Here is a 23232-nt window from a genome sequence, read left to right on the forward strand (position 1 = left end):
GTTAAAGTGACTTTCGAGCTGCTCTAATATGACCTTTTCGAAGATTTTGCTAACCGCAGGCAAGATGGAAATGGGCCTGAAATTGCTGGGCTCACTCTTAGATCCCTTCTTAAAGAGTGGTACTACTTTACTGTGTTTCATTAAGTCCGGAAACACACCAGCATCTACGCACCTATTAAATATTAAAGCCAAATGGGGGGCTATTTCCAGGATGATACTTTCTACTAATTTAACAGAGATGCCCCAGAGGTCAGGTGTTTTTTTGGAGTTGAGCGACCTAAAAGCCTTAACTACATCATTAGAGTTGATATGTTTGAAGAAAAAAACACTACCACACTCTTCTACACTATTTCGAAGTAAACATTCTGCCTTGGCAGGACAGGAATTCAAGGAGCTAGTTGTAGCTGTGGGAATATCAGCGAAGAAAGTATTGAACGCCTGAGCAACCTCTAAGTTGTTGGTGATAATCGTGTCATTTACTTTCAGTTCAAAATTATTTTCGCGCTGGATAGCACGACCTGTTTCGTTGTTAATGATATTCCATGTGGTTTTGATCGTATTGTCTGAGCTTTTAATTTTGTTGCTTAAGTGTAAGGATTTAGCAGCAACACAAGTTCTCTTAAAAATTTTTGAATAGTTCCTAACGTATTCAAGAAATTTAGGATTAAAATTGAACTGTTTCATGGAATAAAGCTCATACAACCTAGCTCTACTTTTATAAATACCTGCTGTCGCCCAATCGCAAAATTTGAGTTTCCTATTGTTATCTAGTATGGTTTTCTCTTTGAAGATAGTTTTGAACTTGGATTCAATAATGTTGAATAACGATGTGTAAAGGTTATCCGGGTGTTCTTCGGTGTCGTCTAACTTCGTCATAGCACTAGCTATCTCACTATTAAATAATACTAAACGATCCCTAGTAATAGGCCTACAAGTAATTTTCTTTAACCTATTATCTACCCTAACAGGAAATATAGCCTTCTGTCCACAATGGTCCGATGTTAATTCACTTAAGATTTCCCTACCTAAGCATACGCAGTTGCAGAATATATTGTCCAAGCATGTAGCAGAATGTGCAGTGATTCTAGTGGGCTCATTAAATAAAAAAACTAAATTAAATGATTTAAATAATGACTTAAGTCTCGTACTAGTCGAAGATTGCTCAAGTAAATTTACATTAAAATCACCACACACTACTACATACTTGTTGCTTATACTTAAACGCTTTAATATGTCCTCCATTATCGACTCAAATAAAGTAAACTCACTATTTGGTGGTCTATATATACAAACTACTATGTGTCGCTCTAACTCGACACAGGAAACCTCAGCCGTGCGTTCTATTGACAAATTAACTATGTCCCTACGTTCTTTACATTTAATACTGTTAGCTACCATAATCAGTGAACCACCATGTCTAGCTTTGTTCCTAATATACGCACTAATAATTGTATAAAACTCATTGTTTATTGCTATTTGTTCCGTGTGTAGCCAATGCTCAGTCACACAGAAAATACCTACATTATGTTTTTGTAAAAACAATTCTACTTCTAATTCCTTGCTGGATAAACCTTGTATGTTTTGATGTACTAAATTTAATGAGCCTAGCTGTTTATCCATTGTCCTACCTGTCAGTTTAAAGAATCGGATACATTATTCGTAACCTTGTCGCTAACTACACTATCTATACATTTAATCACAGTATTGTTAGAATAACTACACAATACTGGGTCGTCCCTTAACCTAAACTGCGTTATAGCACCTATAACTGTGTTAATATTATAAGCTAACAATGTAGCAATTTGTCGTTTGTCCGAACTATTAAGAAACATAGTTTCTTGAGTATAAATAAAACTACTAATAAACTTATTAGTGTCAAAAAACAATAACTTATCACTATGATAAGATGTCATTAAATGTAATTGATTATTCAACCTATGTATACGCCTATTTTCCCTTTCTGTAAGAGATTGTGAGTACGGGAATGCGCAGATAATTAATTTACCTAAATCTAATTGCAATAAACTGCTAATACTATCAATAATATCAGTTTTATCTAAACCTAAACTATCACCTATCAGTAAAACTACTGTTGTATTTATATCTAAGCGAGTGTTCCTAGAACATCATTGATGCGTAATTCTAGGGATTATGATTAATTACAAATAAGACGCATGTCTGTCTCTACATTTAAATAACAAAAGGAAATAATACTAATCAGATACACTAGTCAACAAGTTGTTTGTGTACAACAGACCACAATGAGCCACAATAAGCCACAATGAGCCACAATAGGCCACAACCTAGTTACAAATTAGCAAACCGCGCATCCATTCATCATGCGATGCTGTAACTTGTCTGTATCTCCTTGTAACACACACACACACACACACAATACCCACACACACACACGTTGTTGTGCATAGATCAGTCTACTTTGTATTTAACTTAGACCTTATAGTTTAATACCATATTAGATGACCATTTACTTGTGTGTAAAAGGATAGGATTATTAAATCCTCTAAATGGATATTCATGCCTTAGGTCAAAGTGACCTTTAAGGATAAAAACTTATAAGGATACCGGCAAACTTAGAATAATGTTATTACATAGTTTGGGATTATATGTGTTCCTAAACAAAACATTTATTTAGGAATACATCTATTGACTGAAGGTCTCCCAGAATGGGAGGGATTATGAAAATATATTTTTATGAAACTTTGGAGCCTTGCTTAGCAGTGAGACACAGAATTAGGCTCATTAATATAAATTATACGTAAATTAAGGAATCCGTTCAATGTTAATAAATCGGAGAAAGATTACTATAAACAAACACATGTAAAATAAACCTAGAATCTGCACACACGCGCACGTGTCATACACAAACAAACCAATTGCCTAATGAGTGTTATGAGCGAGATGGAAAGTAAGCCACGCGGTGTGCGGCCGCCCCGCGCCGGGCACCGGTCACCGGCGGCGCGGCGACCACGCGCCGTGATCGACGGATGTTCAATAGAACCTGTTTATTTACACTCACTAACACACTAAACTTGCTAATTAAGCTGATTGGAATTTGAACCAAGTTTACGCTATTTTTCCAGAATTTTCTATAAAGACTGCCTCTGTGGTTTAGGTCACCGCTACCATTGCGTCGTGGGTTCGATTCCCACACGAAACAATTATTTATGCAAACTATTATTTCTCGATATTCCACCGACACAAGAGCAGTTTTTAGTGCTGGAGTTGTCTTTTTAAAAAACTAAGAAATCAATGTGTTAACAATGCAATACGTGGACTGCTGACATATATTGATACTTGATTATTATGGTTAATGGTCAACCTGGTATCAATTGTCCAACTTTCAATTAAGGTTAAAATATATCAAGGGAATAAGCGACAGAGTTCTGAACGTAGCGTTCAATGGTCACCGCGTCGTTTTCTCCGCTTAAGATACTTGAGGATGTAAATGAAACAATTTTTTTCAGTAATACATCGTTGTATGTTTATAAAAATCATCAACTAAAGTAAATGAAGAAAAAGGGTCTATGAAATTTATGAAATGTTTTCATGACTGGTTTACAGCACGTATGAGTAACAGAATTACCCAGATATTATGAATGTTAATGCAGTTAAGCCTACATCGGCTTACTGAGTATTGGTAACAGTGTTGCCAACACAACGGATGAATAATGAATGAAACAAACAATAATTCAAACAAAATGTTACGTGCTGTGTGTACACTGTACAAAGATGTACACAATACCACAGCACATTATAAGTATTTTACGATAATTGTCAGTTCATATGAATAAATTATTATTTATAAAGTTATAATTATTATTTAATGTATTAATTTAATGTATAGTTTTAATTATTATTGTTTAAAATTAGATAAACTAAAAGTAATAAAGCATACACGTAAAAAAAAATAAGTTTAAGAAAGAATTACTTTTTGAAAGACTCCAAACCGTAATGGGTTATTATGGCTTCAACTTTCTTTTACTCTTGAAGGAGACTTGGGTCGAACGGAAGGGTTAACTTACTTTACTTGACCTCTGTGGCGCAATAGTTAAGATGGTCGCCACACCACCAGCGCATTGAGAGTTCGGGTTCTATTCTCACATGGAACCAATAAGTATTTCGGGTCTGGTTGTACTTTTTGTCCGTTGTTTATACGTTTGTAAATGTGACCCAAGAGCCATTCTTTTTATAAGAAAGAAATAGTAATTACTTAAACAATTCGTCATAATAGCCCATCAGTTTTGCAAGCGCACCTGCGCGGGCCCTGAGTGTTACCGTCTTACCGAACGTTAGCAAACGTTACCAAATGTTAGTATTACACGCTCCACATAACAATCATTACCTTTCTTCTTTATTACTCACACGTTACTACACTTACACACTATCGTGAGCGGTCAGTCCCTTCGCGGCACGTGAGCGTGTGTTGATGGAGTGGATGTATGCTCACACGTGTTCATGGTTGAATGATTACTTTGGCTGTGAGATAACGTTGCCGACTCTACGTCTGATTACTTCTATACAATATTTAAAAAAAAAAACACATTTTACTGATTTTTGAAAAAAAAAAATGGCCTGATTGATTTTGTGTTTGAACTATCTTCATAGTAAATATCATCAAAATAGACGATGATGATGGAAAAGATGATGTTTTCTGTTTCCTTATATTGTGCAGTAGTTTGGGAATTTTACAATATCTATGGCCCCTATTTTGTCTATTATGTAGTCTGTGTCATAGTGCCCGTGAATGCCCAAGGTTTTTTAGCAGGTTAATTGTGAAAGTATGGGAGACAAACAGCTGGCTGTTTTATTCTGTGACAAACAGTCATAAAACATAACGTATAGTCTATCTATCGAACAGTTATCTTCATTTATTTCACAAGAGTTATTTAACGTCGAGAGAGCTGTCGCCGGCCGGCGCGGCGGCGCGTGGTGACGCGGTCGCTGTGGGCTGTGCAAGCGCACCTACCTGGTGCAGCTAATGATTCACACCTTTACTAACTGTACTTACAATTAACACTTTACTATTTTCTCAGGTTTTGTTCCCGGATATGTGTCTGTGGCAAGGTTGAATTTTGGTTTTCTTGAATTTTAACGTGGAATAGAGCTGTCCAGAAGTTTTAAATAAAGCAAAACTGCCAAGTCATACTAGTTAAAATCTCGATGATTGAATATAAAGACCAATAAATCGGGCTCGAATTAAACATTGATAAAGAGTATTAAATAAAATAAGCTTTAAAATGCTGTATTACATATGTGACCGATCTTACGTGAACAACATGTTGTAATAATCACTTTATGAAACTTGATTGAAGATAACAGTTCGACGATATTTCAACTGAGTCTTGAAAATAACCTCATTTTGGAAGTAGATCACTTGTATTAAACTCCATATATGGTACGAATGAATCAACTGCTCTACATCATTGTTATCCCTACTGAAATCATAAATGCGAAGGTAAGTCTGTCAGTCTGTTTCTTCTGTATGCCTGAAACAATTAACTGGTCCGTCTAAAATATAGTTATTTGAATTGAAATTTTTAAATATTTTGTAAATATTTGAACAAGTTATTTTATAAATTTACAAAGTTCTTTCTTTTTCTCTGACAATCAATTATTAACCTTGAAGTAGATAGAATCGCTATCATATGAATTGCAATACGATTTTAAACTTAACCGTAGTAGCTAAAATATAGATACCTTACATATTGTGGTAAAAAACAAAACCAATATTGATTATGAGTGCAACTATACGATAAAACTACAAAATAGATTGTGGAGAAATTTGTCTCAGTGATATTTTGTATCCGGTGACCTAAAACATCAAAGGTTCGTTCCATCTTTCTCTTACGTCTTTCTTTAGGCGAATAACAATAAGATAACAAATAACAAAGCGCCCAGTGACCCGTGACATTAGCTGAGCGGCGCGTGACCTCACGATACCAACGAGAGTGTTACGTAACAAGTAAACAAACAAAACCGGCGCATATTTATGTATTGTTTTATCTTTCACGATATAATATGTATTGCTTTATTTGTGCTTGTGGTTGATAGAGTGCGTGAGATTGAATGTCTGATTAAATGTGATCAATAATACTGGTGACTGAAAATATGATACATTGTGTAAAATTCAGGGGACTGATAAAACTGTGTACTTGAAATATCTCTTTTGTTGTCATCGTTGCGCTTATGATAGTCAATGATACAGAGAGTGAAGTTATCGCCAGTTTGGAAGGTAGAACTAAGAAGAACTGGCAAGAAACTCCTGGCCACTCTTGTTAATCGCCTAATGGTTTTAACAAAATTTGTTTGGGTGTAAGTTACCTTTCTTGGCATGATCAGGCAGCGTGACCTCAAGCACGGTGGAGACGGCGGCGAGCGCGAGCATGGCGGCCACGAAGCCGGCGAACACTCGCTGGCTGATAGTGAGCGGCTCACTGTCGGCGTCGGCCACGCGGCAGTAGTCCAGCTTGAACAGGCGCGCTGATAGATTGTAGGCGGCTGTCGTTGTTGCATTCACACATGTTGAGAACCTTTGGGAGGTAGAATAAGTTAGCTTAGTTGGTTGGTTAGTTAATAATTAGAATTTTTTGATTAGCATTTGCACTAGTAAAGTGCACATTAAACAAATTGCATACAATAATCAGTTTTTGTTTATTTAAAATAAATAGAAAAGTATTAACAATTTGCAAATCATTCTTGTCTACATAAATAAAAATCATAATTTCATTCATTGCAGGACCCGAGAACAGCTCAATCAATTCAGCCGATCCTTTTAATTTTATTTTCTTTAAGACGCGGGAAATGAAAAAAAGGTGAGAGAAAGAAAAAAATGTGAATAACAAAAATTCTATCGAGTGTCAGCTATATTAATTTTTTTAGCTTTTATATCAATTATATAAACCACTACCACAGAAGAATAGTAATAATATCGTATTGTTACAGTTGTTATTTGAATGATTGTATGGGTAACCGTTTCTAGTTCCGAAGTGCAATAGCAAAACTGATGTATTTTTCTGTGAATGTCTCCTAACTCGTTGTTTATGTTAATGAGGTTATAAAACATCCGCCCAGCGCTTGTAACTCGTATCATTATATATTATGAGTTTATAGAATGTCGTTAAGATAACGGCGGAGAGTGATGTAAACTTATCACGTGAAGTTAATAATGGCGTAAGTTGAAAATGATTAAGTTAATGTAATTTCTACTTTTAGGAATCAACTTTGGATCTCATGTTGGGAAAAAAAAACACAACAAACAAACATTTTGAATAAGAACAAAATAAATCACATCGCCATTGTTCGTGAAAAATCGTTTCGTTGTAAACTTCCATACAAAAGACATCAACGCGTTAGTCGCGTTGTGTGCGTTTTAAATTCTCAGCGCGTTGTTGAATGTCGCAGTCGTAAACGAGTTGTATGTCAACAATTTTATAGATAGACGATTACTTCAACATAAAAATTTTAATTACTGGAGCTTTTACTATCGTGCTATAAAGCTTTTATAACGGTAAGCTTTGGGAAAGTATGTTTGATTGTGGAAACAATTACCGCGAGAGAGTAGACCTTTGTCACTTGCTTAAGTTGCATTTAGTTTGAGTTGAAGTTTATTTTGATTTACACAGATAAGATAAGCTATGAATAAGTTTAGTAAAAATCCATATTTCAAATGCAGAAAAAAAGTTATTTAAGTTATCTGCACATTATAAAGGATTTGCCCGCAAAGTCAAAATCATTATCAAATCACAGAAATCAAATAATGTTAGTTTATTTTGATAAGGTCTCTTCACTTACCAATCTTGCAGTACATAAGGTGGCATGAGTTCTCCCTGGCGCTGCGCGGGCGCATGTCGCGCACAGCTGCGCGGCAGACACACGCCGCGGTGCAGCCGCGTGTGGTTGAAGTTGTCCACCCAATTCGCTGAGTAGCGCTGCACATTCAGAATGAATAGTAGTAAGAAGCCTTTCTTTATAGGAAAATGTTTTGTAAAGTCATTCTAGTGACAAGGGTTTTAATAGTTATTTTTTGTTTCGATACAAAGATTTTATTAAAGACAATAACTAGATAGTATTTTTTTTGGAATACTGGATTTGACCAAGTTTCATAAAGCAAATAATTATTAATGATAGCGGTCGTTTTTATTCTTGGATCAATTAAATATTTACTTTTTTATTGTCACGTTAAACTATCATAATTTGAGAGTGGCATATAGTTTCAAGCAATTTCTCCCTGCCTGGCTCAACATTTCTAACTAGTGACAAACTCATGGACGCTTGACAATCTTACAACAGCTTAAGAAACCTTCAATAATGCGTTATCGGATTTCACTTCCCTAAGCACTAGAGACCGCTAAACGTCTTTACCACAAACTAGGTTAGGATCTTCTCAATGACGATGACTGGTGACTATTAGATCACACAGTTACGCGTATATTGACATAGCACATGAAGTGGGCAGTGAAGTCAAACATCTTTACTTGAAACGCGTAAACTTTCTAACACAAGTGTCACTCGAGCGGCCTGTGTTTACTTTGCTGTTTACGAGAAATATTGGAAATACGGTGCATCGAGAGCCCTGAAGTACGATGATGTTTAAGTTTCTAGTTCAAGTCATTTTGTTGAAACATCTTTATTGAAGTGTCTGCACACTGTTGAAAATCATTGCTTGCATTTTGCAAATGTTATGTGTTCTGGTTTCGACACTAAATTAACATTGTGAGTAATATACTAACTGATGCTTGTTTACAATCAAAATATAGCGAATGCAAAATAATTAATTTTAAATAACAAGCCGCATGTTTTCACCGGAATAAATATTTTTTTTAGACATATACATGTCATTCCTAATATTACGCCTGTTATGCCCATTAGTAAAGGCAGAGGATACGTAAAATTGGTGTATTTTACGTGTTGTTACAATGTTAGCCCTGTGTAATACTCAGGTCAAATTTATAGTCTATAAAATGAACTACATATAAGTAGCTAGCCCTAAAACTAACAGGATAAAGTTAGCTAACATCGCGTATTCGCTATATCAGTGAAGTGTTTAACACATTTAGCACAGTTCCTGACTAGTTGCGACACCCGGCATCACTCGTTAGGCGAGGTGCCGCCGACGTTTGAGATAAACGTTGCGTAAACTATCTGTGACTGAGTGTTGTTATCAAATTAAGAAAATCCAATAAATAACTGTTACCGACGGCGTTAGAGGCACAGCAGTGTTAAGGTGATCGTTATGCCAGTATTACAGGAGATCATGGGTTCGATACCCACATAGAAAAATATATTTTATCCAAATTTAAGACAAGACTAACGCACAAGAGCAATAAGAATAGGTATATTGAGACAAAAATATGTGGCTTTAAACCTAGACCCAAAACAACAATCATGGATTCAGTCGAAATTTGCTGCGTATGGGATCGAACCAACGACATTTGACCGCTGTAGCAGTGGCACGGTTACCACGTTCACTACTAACCTACAGACATCATAAAAACAATTATCATATTAACAAATTCACACACTTATAAACCATGGCGCCGACCATAACCATTGCTTAATTTCCGACCAATATCACTCGAACTACCTTGACAGATGCCCAGCATCCATGCAGCCAAAAATAGCCGCACCATCAGCTCAAGGTGACTCCAATCACCTACGAGTTCAATGACCTCCCCCCCTCTTCGCTAGGGCTCACCCCTGCCACCTTTCACTAACTCCTAACTGCTACTAATCTTTGAATTTCATAGTATTAATGTTTACGTATCACTGCCAAGAGAATTTGAGTCTTACAGTTACCAAAATATGGTTGGTTTTTATTTGAGTGGTAGTGTTAGGTAACTTTGCCAAGTAATGTGGTTGAGACGTTTACTTCATACTTGTACGAATATTTTTAGATATTTAAATTAATTTTAAAGTTCATTTGTAATTATGTTGATATGTTGCACAAATTACAAAAACTATGACATTTATAGAGCAGACTATGTGCTTTCTTCCGTGTCAATCAACATCAAAACATCTTTTATTGATAACAGTGGCCGTGGCGCAGTGATCATAGTATTTAACAAACTGCTACTGATGTGGGTTCGATTCCCACATTGTACAAATATTTCTACGATATGATATTTTTGACCGATCTTATGTTACTTAAAGTCCTCGCAATACAGGTTAAAGGTCAGCTTCAGTACTTCTGAAGAAGTATCGGTTAATACTTAACTTAGAGATATCGCACATTTGTTGTCTCTTTATCTATCTGATAGGCTATCCGGCACCTGACAATCTGTCACCTGTTATGAAGCTGTGTAACTGCCCTTCATTTTTATTGCCTCAATAAGAAATAGCCCACAACTATCCCGTGGCCGTTTGAACCTGGACCTTGTTATCGGCACGATACCGTTTTAAATAATACTGATAATAACGAAACTATCTCTATCCTTATCTACAACGGAAAAGAAGACAGGGACAGAGGTCAGGTCACACGAAACATTCAGCGATACTGAACTAACCGAAATCATTTTTATTATGAAATCAAAACACATTATGTAAATTTATACTAGATGAGATCAATTGAATTGTTTGTTTACTCATTCAACGAGGGTATGCCCTTTTAGTTATTGGTAATACTACGAATTTTTAATGTGAATAAACTCATCTTTAGCGTTGTCATTATTGAAATGCGCAAATGTTAATAATTCGTGAAATATACGTTCACTATTAACCTTTCTTACTATTATTATTCTGCTATGGCAAGTTAGCTTAATACCATACACCAGGAACAATACCTCTCTCAAGACTAATTTCAGTCATGAGGCTCTCATTGAAAACCAGCGCTGCAATATCTTCGTGGTATTGCAGCATATAGCTGAATGAGGGCCTCATTGTTGGCAATACGTGCACATATCGTTCTTTTTTTTTATTGTTTATATTTGTTTATTGCCAACAATAAAATTATTTTCATTTCATTTCATTTCATCGAAAGAAATAAAAAAAAAAACTAATAGCTTAACTCAGACATCAAACCCGAAACTCGCAGTTGCATACCCTAGTGACTGTGGTTAAAGCACATAATTAAATGAATGAACTTAATTACTTAGTAGACATGCATTAATTAACATCATGCATCTTCACAAATAATGTCATAATTAGGTACTAATTAATTACAGTTCTTTCAACTACACACAAATATGTTCCATTACTAATTACTGTAGTCCCAGCTTCGAATAGACGTAAGTGACACGAACGAACTGGTTCATACGTCATTTTGTATCTTTACAAATATCATACGACATGTTACTTTGACTAATTAGTGTAGCGACGACAGTTTTAAATAGTCGTAAGTGACGAGTTCATACGTTGTATTGTAATTCCACAAAACAAGAGATGTTCTCTCTGACTAATGAGTGTAGTGGCAGTTCTAAACAGTCGTAAGTGACAGCTAAGACCAAGTTCATACGTCGTTTTGCAACTTAACAATGTTCCCTGTAACTAATGAGTGTGGTGACAGTTTAAAATGGTCGTAAGTGACAAGAACGAACGAGTTCATACGTCATTTAGCAACTAAACAAATAGTTTACAAGGTGACAAAATTCAAAGGATTTTAACCTGATTTTGTGACAGGTATTTCACAATATGTAGAGCTTTTTATTGTTAGGTCTTGAGTAAGACTTAGGTTTAGGCTTTATATTAAATGTTCTAATTAATTACTGACTTTTACTCCCGTAAGACAGCCCCCACAATTCTAGTGGTACCCAGTGTATGTATTTGACTATGAATGGACCAGTAACGGATTCGAGACTCGGGTCGAAAAAATAACATTTTCAATACATATAGTAGAGAGTTTAGTAACGAGCTCAGCATAATATATAGTAATAAGCTGAGAATGATTTCACATTATTATAAAAATAACATAAACATGCATTATCCTTCAGTTAACTGAACGTTTCGGCGCACGTTACATCAGCTGTAGTCGCAAACTGATTCAAAATTTATACAACAATCAAGCACCACGAAAGTACAAAACTTATATCACGGTACTATCAAAGAGTCATCTATACTTATAATAAATCTGTAGAGAGGTCAATTCTGTACATTGAATATATTTAAAAAAAAACCAATGGGGGATGTTTAGTAACGGATACTGATACCGAATCTGCAATTTATAATTTTCTTTTCTGTCTGTCTGTCTGTCTGTCCTCCGTCTGTATGTGTCGCTATCACGTAAAAAACTACCGGATAGAATGCGCTGAAATTTGCTATATGCATAGAATAAGTAGTGGAGCAGTTCCTAGGATACTTTTTATCGCATAATTTTTCATAGATTTTTAGAAAATTGAAAAAAATACGTAGAAATCTTTCGAACCTGCGTTTCCCTAAAGATACCATAGATGGCGTTGCGAATCCATTTCACAACATTCGCAATATAGTTCGCGGCGCCTGCCGTATCGATACCTGTTGTTCGCACCAACCAATAGATGGCGTATAGTCCGCAACAAAGCATGTTTTTCCTAATTAATTTATTTTGATTGCTTTATTGTAAAAAAAATACCTTTGAAACAGGCTATACATTTATAAGATTTTCGAACATAAATGTTGTATGATTTATTACACAAAAATGTTGGTTTACGAGGGTCCGGTGCGGTCGGGATATCCTAGGTGGCAAACCGAATAATTTCGTTTGTGGTCGTTGTTCGCCGCTACTAACAGATGGCGTTGTAGTTCGTAACACATAACCAAATTAATTGGTTGCATTAAGGAAATAAATTGGATAGCTATGCAACAGACTATAGGTAAGTTTTAAAAAATAAACAACGGATGATATATAAAAAATAATTACGGGTTACGCGGTTCCGGACGTATCATCGCAAGTACCTATACATTATTAAGCATAAAATGTGTTTAGGCATCATTAGTTCAGAAAAATACCTCACATAAAATTCAAGGGCGTACAAAACTCATACCGGAAGGTCGACCAACAATGTTTCAATTTAAATACGAATCATTTAAAACTGAGTACGAACTCAGTGACCATACATGGTTTGAACACAAAAGATATACCTACTCTTTGAGTATGGTAATACAGTGATGTTGTGAAATATGCGTCAAATTTACACTTTCACGGATAATTTTCCTGTATCAGCGCCTTCTACACTCCAGCAGAGTCCGGCAGTCTTGCCCCCACCCCAATTCCAAATTTCCATATTGCATAGTACTCATCGCTCTAATTTCCCCTCTAAATTTCCTATTGAATTTTTAAGAAGAGCCAAGGTCAGGCAAGCGGTCCTAAAAATGCCTAGCCAAATCTATGGCAACCCTAATCAATGTAGGATAATATGTATTTTGGAATTAAAATCTAAGTAGTTCTATGTTTTGCTTTTTATTTTCAGGAGAACGACCCAGTAACCCAAGTGTTATCACGTTCCAAATAATTCCATTTTAAATACTTAATTCTAAACCTAGGTCAATGGCCTTACATTAAAAAAAATTGTAACGTTATTCACAATATCCTTTTTGTACTAAGTATGTTTTTTTTATCTGATTAACATTTAGGATATTTATAATATTTAAAAAAAAATCGAATCGCCTTTTTGGAATAAACGTATAATTTTATCTTGCATATTAATAGCGTTCGTGGTCGAAGTAGTAACATATCAAGTTGGAACTTTTGTTTTGTCATGAGAGAGTAAGTTCAAATCCTAACGAGTGACATTTCTTTTTTGTACAATTTATTTATTTTTTTAAATTTTGTGTTAATTTTTTTAGGTGATTTAATTCAATGTTATCATTTTTTGACATATTTTTTTATTTAAATAACATTTTTATCACAATATTGAGTGAGCGAATATTTTTGTTGTCATAAATTCCGCAGTCTTTTGAAAGTATAAGTAGGTACCTACTTGGTTATTCAATATTTTAAATCTTAATCTAAATTATTAATCTATTTTTAATAGGATTGTTAGCTGCCTGTTGCAAAAAAAAATCTCTAAGATTCATTTAGTACGATCATAATATGAAATTTTATTACTCATTAATAGTCATTTATTTCAAACCCACAGCGATTCTAATGTACCGCCTGGGTATAAATATAGGTATTCTTATCTATATCTATTCTATACTTATAATAAATCTGTAGAGAGGTCAATTCTGTACATTGAATATATTTAAAAAAAAACCAATGAGGGATGTTTAGTAACGGATACTGATACCGAATCTGCAATTTATAATTTTCTTTTCTGTCTGTCTGTCTGTCTGTCTGTCTGTCCTCCGTCTGTATGTGTCGCTATCACGTAAAAACTACCGGATAGAACGCACTGAAATTTGCTATATGCATAGAATAAGTAGTGGAGCAGTTTCTAGGATACTTTTTATCGCATAATTTTTCATAGATTTTTAGAAAATTGAAAAAAATACGTAGAAATCTTTCGAACCTGCGTTTCCCTAAAGATACCATAGATGGCGTTGCGAATCCATTTCACAACATTCGCAATAGGCCCAGCGCAGACAGACCGGAATAATCCTCGCGCGGTCTCGAGCATTTTCTTTACGGCTCGCGGATGCTCGAGCATGCTCGCGACTGCTCGAGCCTGCGCGAGGAAATCTTTCTAGGTTACCATTCTTCATTAAACAGGCCAGTTTTCGTGAAAATTCGTCAACGATGGTAGACTGGGCCATGATTATAATTGCTCTTTTGACTGAAGAAGAATAAAAATACCGTTCTCTCTCTTTAAACTCAGTAACAACATTGAAATTTTTCATACGATGCTCGCGCGTCCTCGAGTATGCGCGGGGACACCCGCGCATCCTCGAGGACGCGCGAGCATTTTTTGACAGGTTTAAGCAATTATGCACTTTATTTTAATTAATTTAAAGTTGATTTTCAAGTGCGTTAAAAAAATCCTCTCCGCTGCGCTCCTCTTGGTCTGCGCTGACCCTAACCAAATTAATTGGTTGCATTAAGGAAATAAATTGGATAGCTATGAAACAGACTATGTGGTAAGTTTTAAAAAATAAACAACGGATGATATAAGTATAAAAAATAATTACGGGTTACGCGGTTTCGGACGTATCATCGTAAGTATACATTATTACGCGTCTGAAGAGCTCCGGCGCAGATAGGACCTATAATAATATTCTGAATCTAGACGGGTAAGCAATGGTCAGTCTATAATAAGGTATTATATTTTACACTGTAAACTGCTACGGATACAGACGAGAGCGGAAAAGAAGGTAACCACAGGAAATCAGGCCTGCCTGAGCCTGTGTCACATTGTGTGCCCTTCGGGTCCCTTTCGTAAATAACCATTAGATGACAAAAGAGTTGTTAACATTTTTATGTGTAGGTGTATCGAGTGCTTCGCAATTCGCGTGCTCAAACGAATAAGCAACAGTACGAAATTCACGCGAGCGGAGCCGCACGGGTCAGCTAGTCGAACATAATGATAAAACAATAGTGAATAGAACTAAGTAGATAACGCGTCTCCGGTGCAGAGGACAATGAGCGATAACAGCGAGAGAGTGATAATAACTAGTAGTTGTTTCTAATTTATATCGTTTGTATTGTTATGATGCATTCATATGACATGCTTATGTACTTAATAACTCATTGTTATTGTGTTATTATCAGAATTTAATGACATTGATAGTATAATGAGTATTTATGAGTACTATAACAGATATTGAAAAAGCCAGAGACATTCTTCCTATAATACTAGATCTTATGGTCGCTTACAAATCAGAAAAAAAAATGTTGTTAGACGGAATCGAACGCAAGACTTACGCATGCAATATTATGCAAACCTACTGGGCCACTGAGATGTCGACTAATACCACTCAATAACTAAATCTAATCTATAATTTTATAATTCCACTCAAAATCAGTATAAAATCTATTCGTTATCAAAATCAGTCTCCAAAAAACATTTTAATTGCTATAAGCCTAATTTTTATTTGGTTATTGAGATTGAAAATACATACATTCATACATAATTTCACACCTTTTCCCCCAAAGGGATAAGCAGAGACTAAAGAACACCACTTGGTAAGATCCTTACCAACTTTTCTTGCATCACGCACATCCATACATCTTGTCTCACACAATTTAAAATTATTATCTGTGTCATAACGCATATACCTAGTACTCAAACAATGCACTAGAAAGTCTAGCTCATACAACACAAGCGAGTTATCCACCAGCGCGGAAGTTACAAGTACACTAACAGACACTTATATAACACGTCTCAAGATGAGTCATTGCGCAATTGTTTAGTAACTGACTGTCTAACCGGCAGATAAAGTTGTAATTAAACTTGTTGTATTGTTGTTAATGTAGTTTGAGACGATTATGACAATGTTTAACTGGGAATTAAGCACATATTAAATTACAGTTGTTGTCTATGTTTTTTGATTAAAACGATTTTTTTTTTATTTAAGTTAATTTGCATTGGCCTCGCGATAATCCAACCACAGACGAGAGATTATCTATCTTTGATCCATAATCAAGCTTCTTTTAGGTGTAGTTTTCCATGATCTCTTTGGGGGACTTAAACAACAATATCATAATGACATGCATTGCCTATCAAAAGTATTGTACAATTATAGGATTTATTTCTAACTCATTTATTTATATGTCAGTCTATTAGCTAGCTTATATTATATTATTATCTAGCTAGATTATTTCGATTCTAACTGGAAGCGAGCTATTGCACTTTGAGTAGAAAGAAGGCATAAGCGACCTGACGTTGTTCAAACTTTATAACATTCTTTCTCTGAAGGCAATTGCTCCAGTCTTATAGTAGATGCTTACCCTCATCATGTCATACAGTTGCGTATCATGTGTGTGTTCAGGCAGCAGTTCAAAGCTGCCGACACAGTAGGCTCCCCCTCCTGCGCCGCCCGCGCCCCCCGCGCCGCCCCCCGCGCCGCACCCCGCCCACTCGTCCAGCTCGAACAGCACCGGCATTGAGTAGTACTGCTCATCTGAAACAACACAACGATGTAAGGACATGTTACTCATGAAGATGCAAAGATGATGAACACTTGGGTCGCAAGTTACAAGGGATTACATTGATAAAACTCGGAATATTCTATGGCTTATTTTACTTCTGTCCAAGTATAAGGTATTTGTAGCGATAGTCGATTGTTTACCACCATCGACTAGCTACAGAAACATGTTGTATGACAATCTGATCAGCAACTCTAGCGGGCTCTAACTTCTTTTGCTGCACATTTAAAATTCCAACCTCTTGGTACGCGCTGCTGATTCTGTTATCGTTAGATGTACTTACTTGGTACATAAAACTTTGTGATGTTTGGTCCTGATGTCACGTAAAGTCTGACGTATTGAATTATACGTTTTAACGACTTATTATAGAAAAAATAAGTTAGTCATACAAAATCCATTTCACGCCCGCATCACTAAAGTGCCTTAGTGAAATTTGGCAGCGGTACATAACCAATATAATATATCAATAAAGACATTCATTTATATCGAAAAGTTAGATATGAACAAGCCAATTCCTTCTATTCTTCGGGGCTTTAAGGGCCTTATGAATAAAGCTAGAAGGCTATAGTGGTAGAAATTCCATGCACTTGTATAGTAATAGTATCGGAAGTGGTTATCAGGGTGTTAGTGAATGCATCACGCGTGCGAGTGCATCGACATTGGCATTGCTTCAAGTAGAATGCGCCGGCACATTGTTACGTACTACACGTAGCCTCTGTTAGTTATCCTACTAATACTATAAATGCGAAAGTTTGTGAGTATGAATGCATGTATGTATGTGTGCCTGTTTGTTACTCTTTCACGCAAATATTACTAAATCGATTACAATGAAATTTTGTGTGTAGGTAGCAGAAGACCCAGAATAACACATAGGCTACTTTTTGTCCTGGAGTTCCCGACTGAACGGGATTAACACGGGAAGGATTTCCACGCGGACGAAGTAGCGGACGGTCTCTAGTCTTACATAATAAAGAATATGCTAGATACATCTATAGGTGTAAAACTAATTAAAGTTTTAAATAGTTGTCCTTAGCTGTCCTCTAAAGATATAAACGACAAAAAGTGAAATCGAAAAAAGGCGGTGACGTTTTTTACATGAACTTATTAAATATTTTTATTATGTTGTTTTTAATTTCGGTTTTTATAGTGGCACAAGAAATACATCATTAATGAAAAGAAGTTTCTATCACATTCCATGAGATATAGCTTGGTTACAAACAGCCAGACGGACAGCGAAGTCTCAGTTAAGGTCCCGGTTTTACCCTCTGGGTTTCGGACACCTAAAGAGACTACTTAAACACATAATACAGTACACAGTGTGTGGGGAAAAATATGCATTTTACTGACATACCTTAATTGGACAAAGTGATATTGGTTTTTCCAATTTCCAATGGACAATTATGAACATGTGAATAAGAGAAGTTTGTAAGGATCACACTAAGTGCCGTATTTTGATGTTTGCCAATCCCTTTGGGATAAAATGCGATCACTCCCTCATCATCATCATTGGCCTGAATACATCTATTGCAGATGATTAAGGTGACGTCAGGTAGAATTCATGCACTTTCGTTCGTGGCTGAAGAAGCCTATGAATACCTATCTCCCTACCACAACGGAAATATGTCGTAATTTTATGTACGTATGTATTATCAATATAAGCCCGGACTTTGCCCGCTATAAGTCAATAGTCCCCTGCTACAATTTTACAATCAGTCCAAATTGGGTGAACCGTCACTATCGCTGACATTACAAAGGCTAAGCAGTGATATAATAAATGATATATATTTCATAATATTGGTATATTTGGGTAAGAGCGGTGCACGCGGTCCGCGCCGTGTATCGAGGGCGAGCGCTTGCTCAACGTGCTCCGTCCACCGCTGTACGCAACCACCGGCTAACAGCGAGCTGTGTTTTGATAACTGATACGTGAATTAGTTCGATCTCTATGTTTATACTAATACTAGCTGACCCGGCAAACGTTGTTTTGCCATATAAATTAAAAAAAAATAGTTTCACTTAGGGGTGTGAAAAACTCATGATGGCCGATTCTCAGGCCTACTCAACATGCTCACCAAATTTCATGAGAATCGGTCAAGCCGTTTCGGAGGATTATGGCAACGAAAACTGTGATGCGAGAATTTTATATATTACATTTTTAAACTAAAGACTTTATTTTTCTTTTCAAAAGACGACTCCCGTACTAAGAATTGCTGTTGTGTCGCGGGGTCTTTTACAAATATACAAACAACGGACACAAAGTACAACCAGACCCGGAACAATTAATTATTTGTGGATACCACTGCGCCACGGAGGCAGTCAAAACCTTTACTATAGTAGTTGTTATATTTTAAGTGCAAACGTTAGGGTGTTTGGATGGATGTTTGTCACTCTTTCATGCATAAACGTTGAAGGGATTGGGATAAAATTTGATACGCAAATCGTTTAGGGCACGCAGATAGAGTCGCGGCAGAAGCCAGTAAAGCATTTGCTTTTAATACATTGTTTCACGTTGCATGATCATTAAGAGATCACGACCATTGAAACCTTGTTGAAATATTATTATCGAGATAATAATGTAGCATGTATGTAGTTTATGTAGCTCACGTAGATTCCTTTCGGAGGTCAGAATTATCTATAAATCATTGAAATGTGAACCAAGTGAATAAACATAGCGCTTCAGTCGTTTAAAATGTTTTCTTTAACGATTACTTTAAAAGTTGTAATAATTAATTAAACAAATAACCAATGCATTGTTTCACTAAAACTTCGTTTATATATTATGAAATACCAAAATTTTAAGAAAATTTAAAATAATACTGAAAAGACATATCTGTAATGTAATGAATTGATTTTATTTATTAAAATTATTCGTATAATACCGAGCTAAGTATATTAGTTTGAACTTAAACTTGAGGTGTAATTAAGTGAATGAATGAACGTATTGTGTACCGCGGCGTTTCCTGCCGTTGATTGAACATTTAATTAACTCCTTTGTTGTATAATTACATTACAATAATTATGTATGAACTTTACACTTGCGCACTTTTAATATAGTCATCGTTATAACGAAATATACTAGCACCCTTAGACTGGAGTCCAACGAAGATATTTTTATGAAACCTTATCAAATTCGCATAAACGAATGATAACCGAGTGGTATATTTTTTTTTTCTGACACACTGTTTTTAAAGGTCCACACCTATTGCAACACATTACTGATTTTTCGTTCTCTCATTTTGAAAGTCTAAAGAAAATATCACCAGAAGACCGTTTTCTTAGGATTCCATAAACAATTATTTCAGAAACATATAGCCCTTAGCCCGCATTTGACCAGTGTGATGGTCATAAAACTCAAACGCAACTAAAACTCAAATAATCTTCTCTCATTCCAAGAAGCGATCGTTTACAGCAGTACAAAATTTTGTAATGAGTTAATATTTTCTATTAACCACTCTTACTTATACATATTTTTTATCATCTGTGTAACTACAATTTTATTTCTTTTACTCTATCATCGTCCCTATTCATTTTCTATATTGTTAATTACTTCTTTCATTATCTACAAGAGACATTTAAGAAAGTGTATATTATAAAGCTTGCAATAAAAACGAATAATGTCACTTTCAACCATTAGTGTATAAACATAATGTGTAAGACATATTGCTACTCGTAAGTGTATAGAGTGCAGCTTTCTTCACTATTAGCGGTTAATGGATGGTGTATGGTGACAAGTGATTTGTGAACCACTGTGCACTTAATGGTAATAGCGCATTGTGTGTTCGTATTCTACTAATATTATAAATGCGAAAGCTTGTCAAGATGGATGGTTGGATTTAACAACCACTGAAAGGATTTAGATAGGAACACAGTTTGTAACTTGGGTTATATGATTTTTTTTTTTACTCTGGGGAATCTTTTCACGCAGACGAAGTTGTGAGTAGGAGCTTTTTCGACATATAATAGCCATTTGTTTCTTCTTATAGTAGTTTTTGCAGCTATGTTAGTTTATAAAGCTATCATGATTGTTTGTTACAGATTTTCTTCGAGGCATTTACTTTTTGAAGAATAGACTTACCACTTTATTTAAAGCAAATATAATAACTGCCGTCTAACGGAATCCCTTGGTGAAAATAAACAGGAATATTTTTATTAAACTTTACGATGCATACATTTTTGTAAGTCTATCACGCGAAAACATAATGTAATTGAATTTTGATGAAATTTGGGTAATCTGGCAAACAGACTGTTTATAAGCTAGATTTTCTCATAAAATACATTGTATGTGATATAGACCCTATCATTTTACAACGTGGTAGTTGCGGTCAGTACCTACATAGAATTAGTCTGTCTAGATTTGAGCGTCAATTAACTAATATAAATGTATCTGCAGACCGCAGCCAGTCGGCGTGGTATTCAGGTTGATACCTTTTCCTTGCGCTTGCGCAGCACCTACCCGCTCTACACTTGTTTATGCAACTAACTTTATTATTACTATTTCGTAGTTTTACTCAGTTTTAGATATACTTCGAAAAGTTTCACTTTGTATTATCAGTATAACTTCTAGGCTTTTGTTCCACTTCTAGACAAACATATCTTGAAATTGGAGAGGGATAAGGCCTTGAGTCTACCACGCTAATCAAGTGCGTTTTAGGCTTTGCATTGTTTCAAGATGCGTTTAAAGAATTTTGGGGGTGTAACGTGTTTTTATGCTAAAGTTTATAATAGCTATTTCTCACACATCTATAACTTTGAAAAGTAATAGGTTATATTTAGAAACACTTAAAAATTAAGCGTATTAAGCAAATGCTTCTGCTACATTTTGCTATCACTGTGACTCTACCACCATTACAACAACACTACATTGTCTACTGTATAACATGAGTTTTTGTATCAAAGCCTCACCGAAAGCCGTCTCACAAACCCTTTACTTAAACACTAAACACAATATAACTTATATTACACAGTCACTTTGATTCACGAATAAGTTTCACTTATCTAAGTAATCAGGACATGCTGTAACGCAATCTTGTAACGTTAACTTTAACCTTTTGATTTTAAAATATTTATCTTTCTATGAACAAATTCTATAGCCATCTAAAACTTCATCAATTTCTTTGAATGGGAATCAAATTAACGACACTTGAAGAAATAGTCGTAGAATGGTGACAACTTTTGTACTACACGTAGATACATAATTCGTGTAAAAACATTATAGTCCGAACGTTTAAGACCTACAACATTAGTTCGCGTCTCTACCGTATCGTGGGTTCGATTCCCGCACAAATATTTGTGTGATCCACTCACTACTGTCACCGGTCTGATTGGTCATAAAAATCAAATTTTCCACATAATTTTCCCACAAAAAATCTCACTATCCTTTTAAGGGTGAAAGAGGTTGTACATTTAACAAGATTGCGTTAGTTCGCAGATATCGTGTGTTATTACCGGTGAGATCGAACAGGGGTTGTTCTGCGGCGGCGGCGAGGGCGGCGAGGGCCAGCAGCGCCAGAGCGGTCAGCGCGCGCGGTGAAGGCATGGCGGACACTGTGCCGGCGCCCGCGCACCACAGCGCAGCGCTGCGCTGCAACATGCGCTTGCGCAACCGCGAGCCGTACGCGCCAGGGGTACCACTTGTCTTTGTTGATAGATTTTGGGTAGATAGGCATGTTTATTGGTAGGTTTTTTTTCAGTTTTGTGTTTTCTGGTAGATTTAGTTATTGTTATTCTCAGGTAGGTTATGTACGATTTAATGTGAATCTTTGTTTCTTAGGGTCTTTTCTACATATTAAACCTATTTAGCAATTGTGCCTTTTATCTATAAAGCCGTAAATCCATTTCCTTGTAATATATTAGTCGCATTTCAATGTAGTTCTAAGTTAGCTTAGTTCTAGTAGTTCTAATAAAGTTGCGATTGTAATTGTTTATTTATTATAAATAAGGAGACTCGGTTCGCTGCGACAACCCTACTCTATTGTTTGAAACTTAATATTATGATAACTAAGTACTACTTTTTATTTTATGGATAAATGCCTATTTTTTTCAAGAAATCAAGAATTTTCTTAACTATGAAATAAGATAATTTCATATAGGAATATTTTAATCGTAAAAATAATAGCTTATCTATTTGATGCGAATGAAACTGCAACCAAGAAGAAGGTAGAGTCGGTTCTTTTTATAAGACTAATCGGTTCGGCGTATTTGCTTACAAACTAACCGCT

The 23232-nt window shown here is 35.6% G+C and overlaps 1 protein-coding gene across 1 annotated transcript in view; it reads right to left on the bottom strand.

Annotated features, from left to right (window-relative positions):
* Positions 1-22573, bottom strand: part of LOC142981418 (nose resistant to fluoxetine protein 6-like) — a 31760-nt gene extending 9187 nt beyond the window's left edge. Inside the window, exons 1-4 of the mRNA XM_076127328.1 lie at positions 22460-22573; positions 16817-16989; positions 7813-7949; positions 6343-6551 (exon numbers count right to left, since the gene is read on the bottom strand). Of these exons, the coding sequence (XP_075983443.1) occupies positions 6343-6551; positions 7813-7949; positions 16817-16989; positions 22460-22550 (610 nt within the window). The 5' untranslated portion in view covers positions 22551-22573. The remainder of the gene's footprint in view (positions 1-6342; positions 6552-7812; positions 7950-16816; positions 16990-22459) is intronic.
* Between the last annotated feature and the right edge of the window lie 659 nt (positions 22574-23232).

Source organism: Anticarsia gemmatalis, chromosome 20 (genome assembly GCF_050436995.1).
Source record: "Anticarsia gemmatalis isolate Benzon Research Colony breed Stoneville strain chromosome 20, ilAntGemm2 primary, whole genome shotgun sequence".
NCBI classification, from domain to species: Eukaryota; Metazoa; Arthropoda; class Insecta; order Lepidoptera; family Erebidae; genus Anticarsia; species Anticarsia gemmatalis.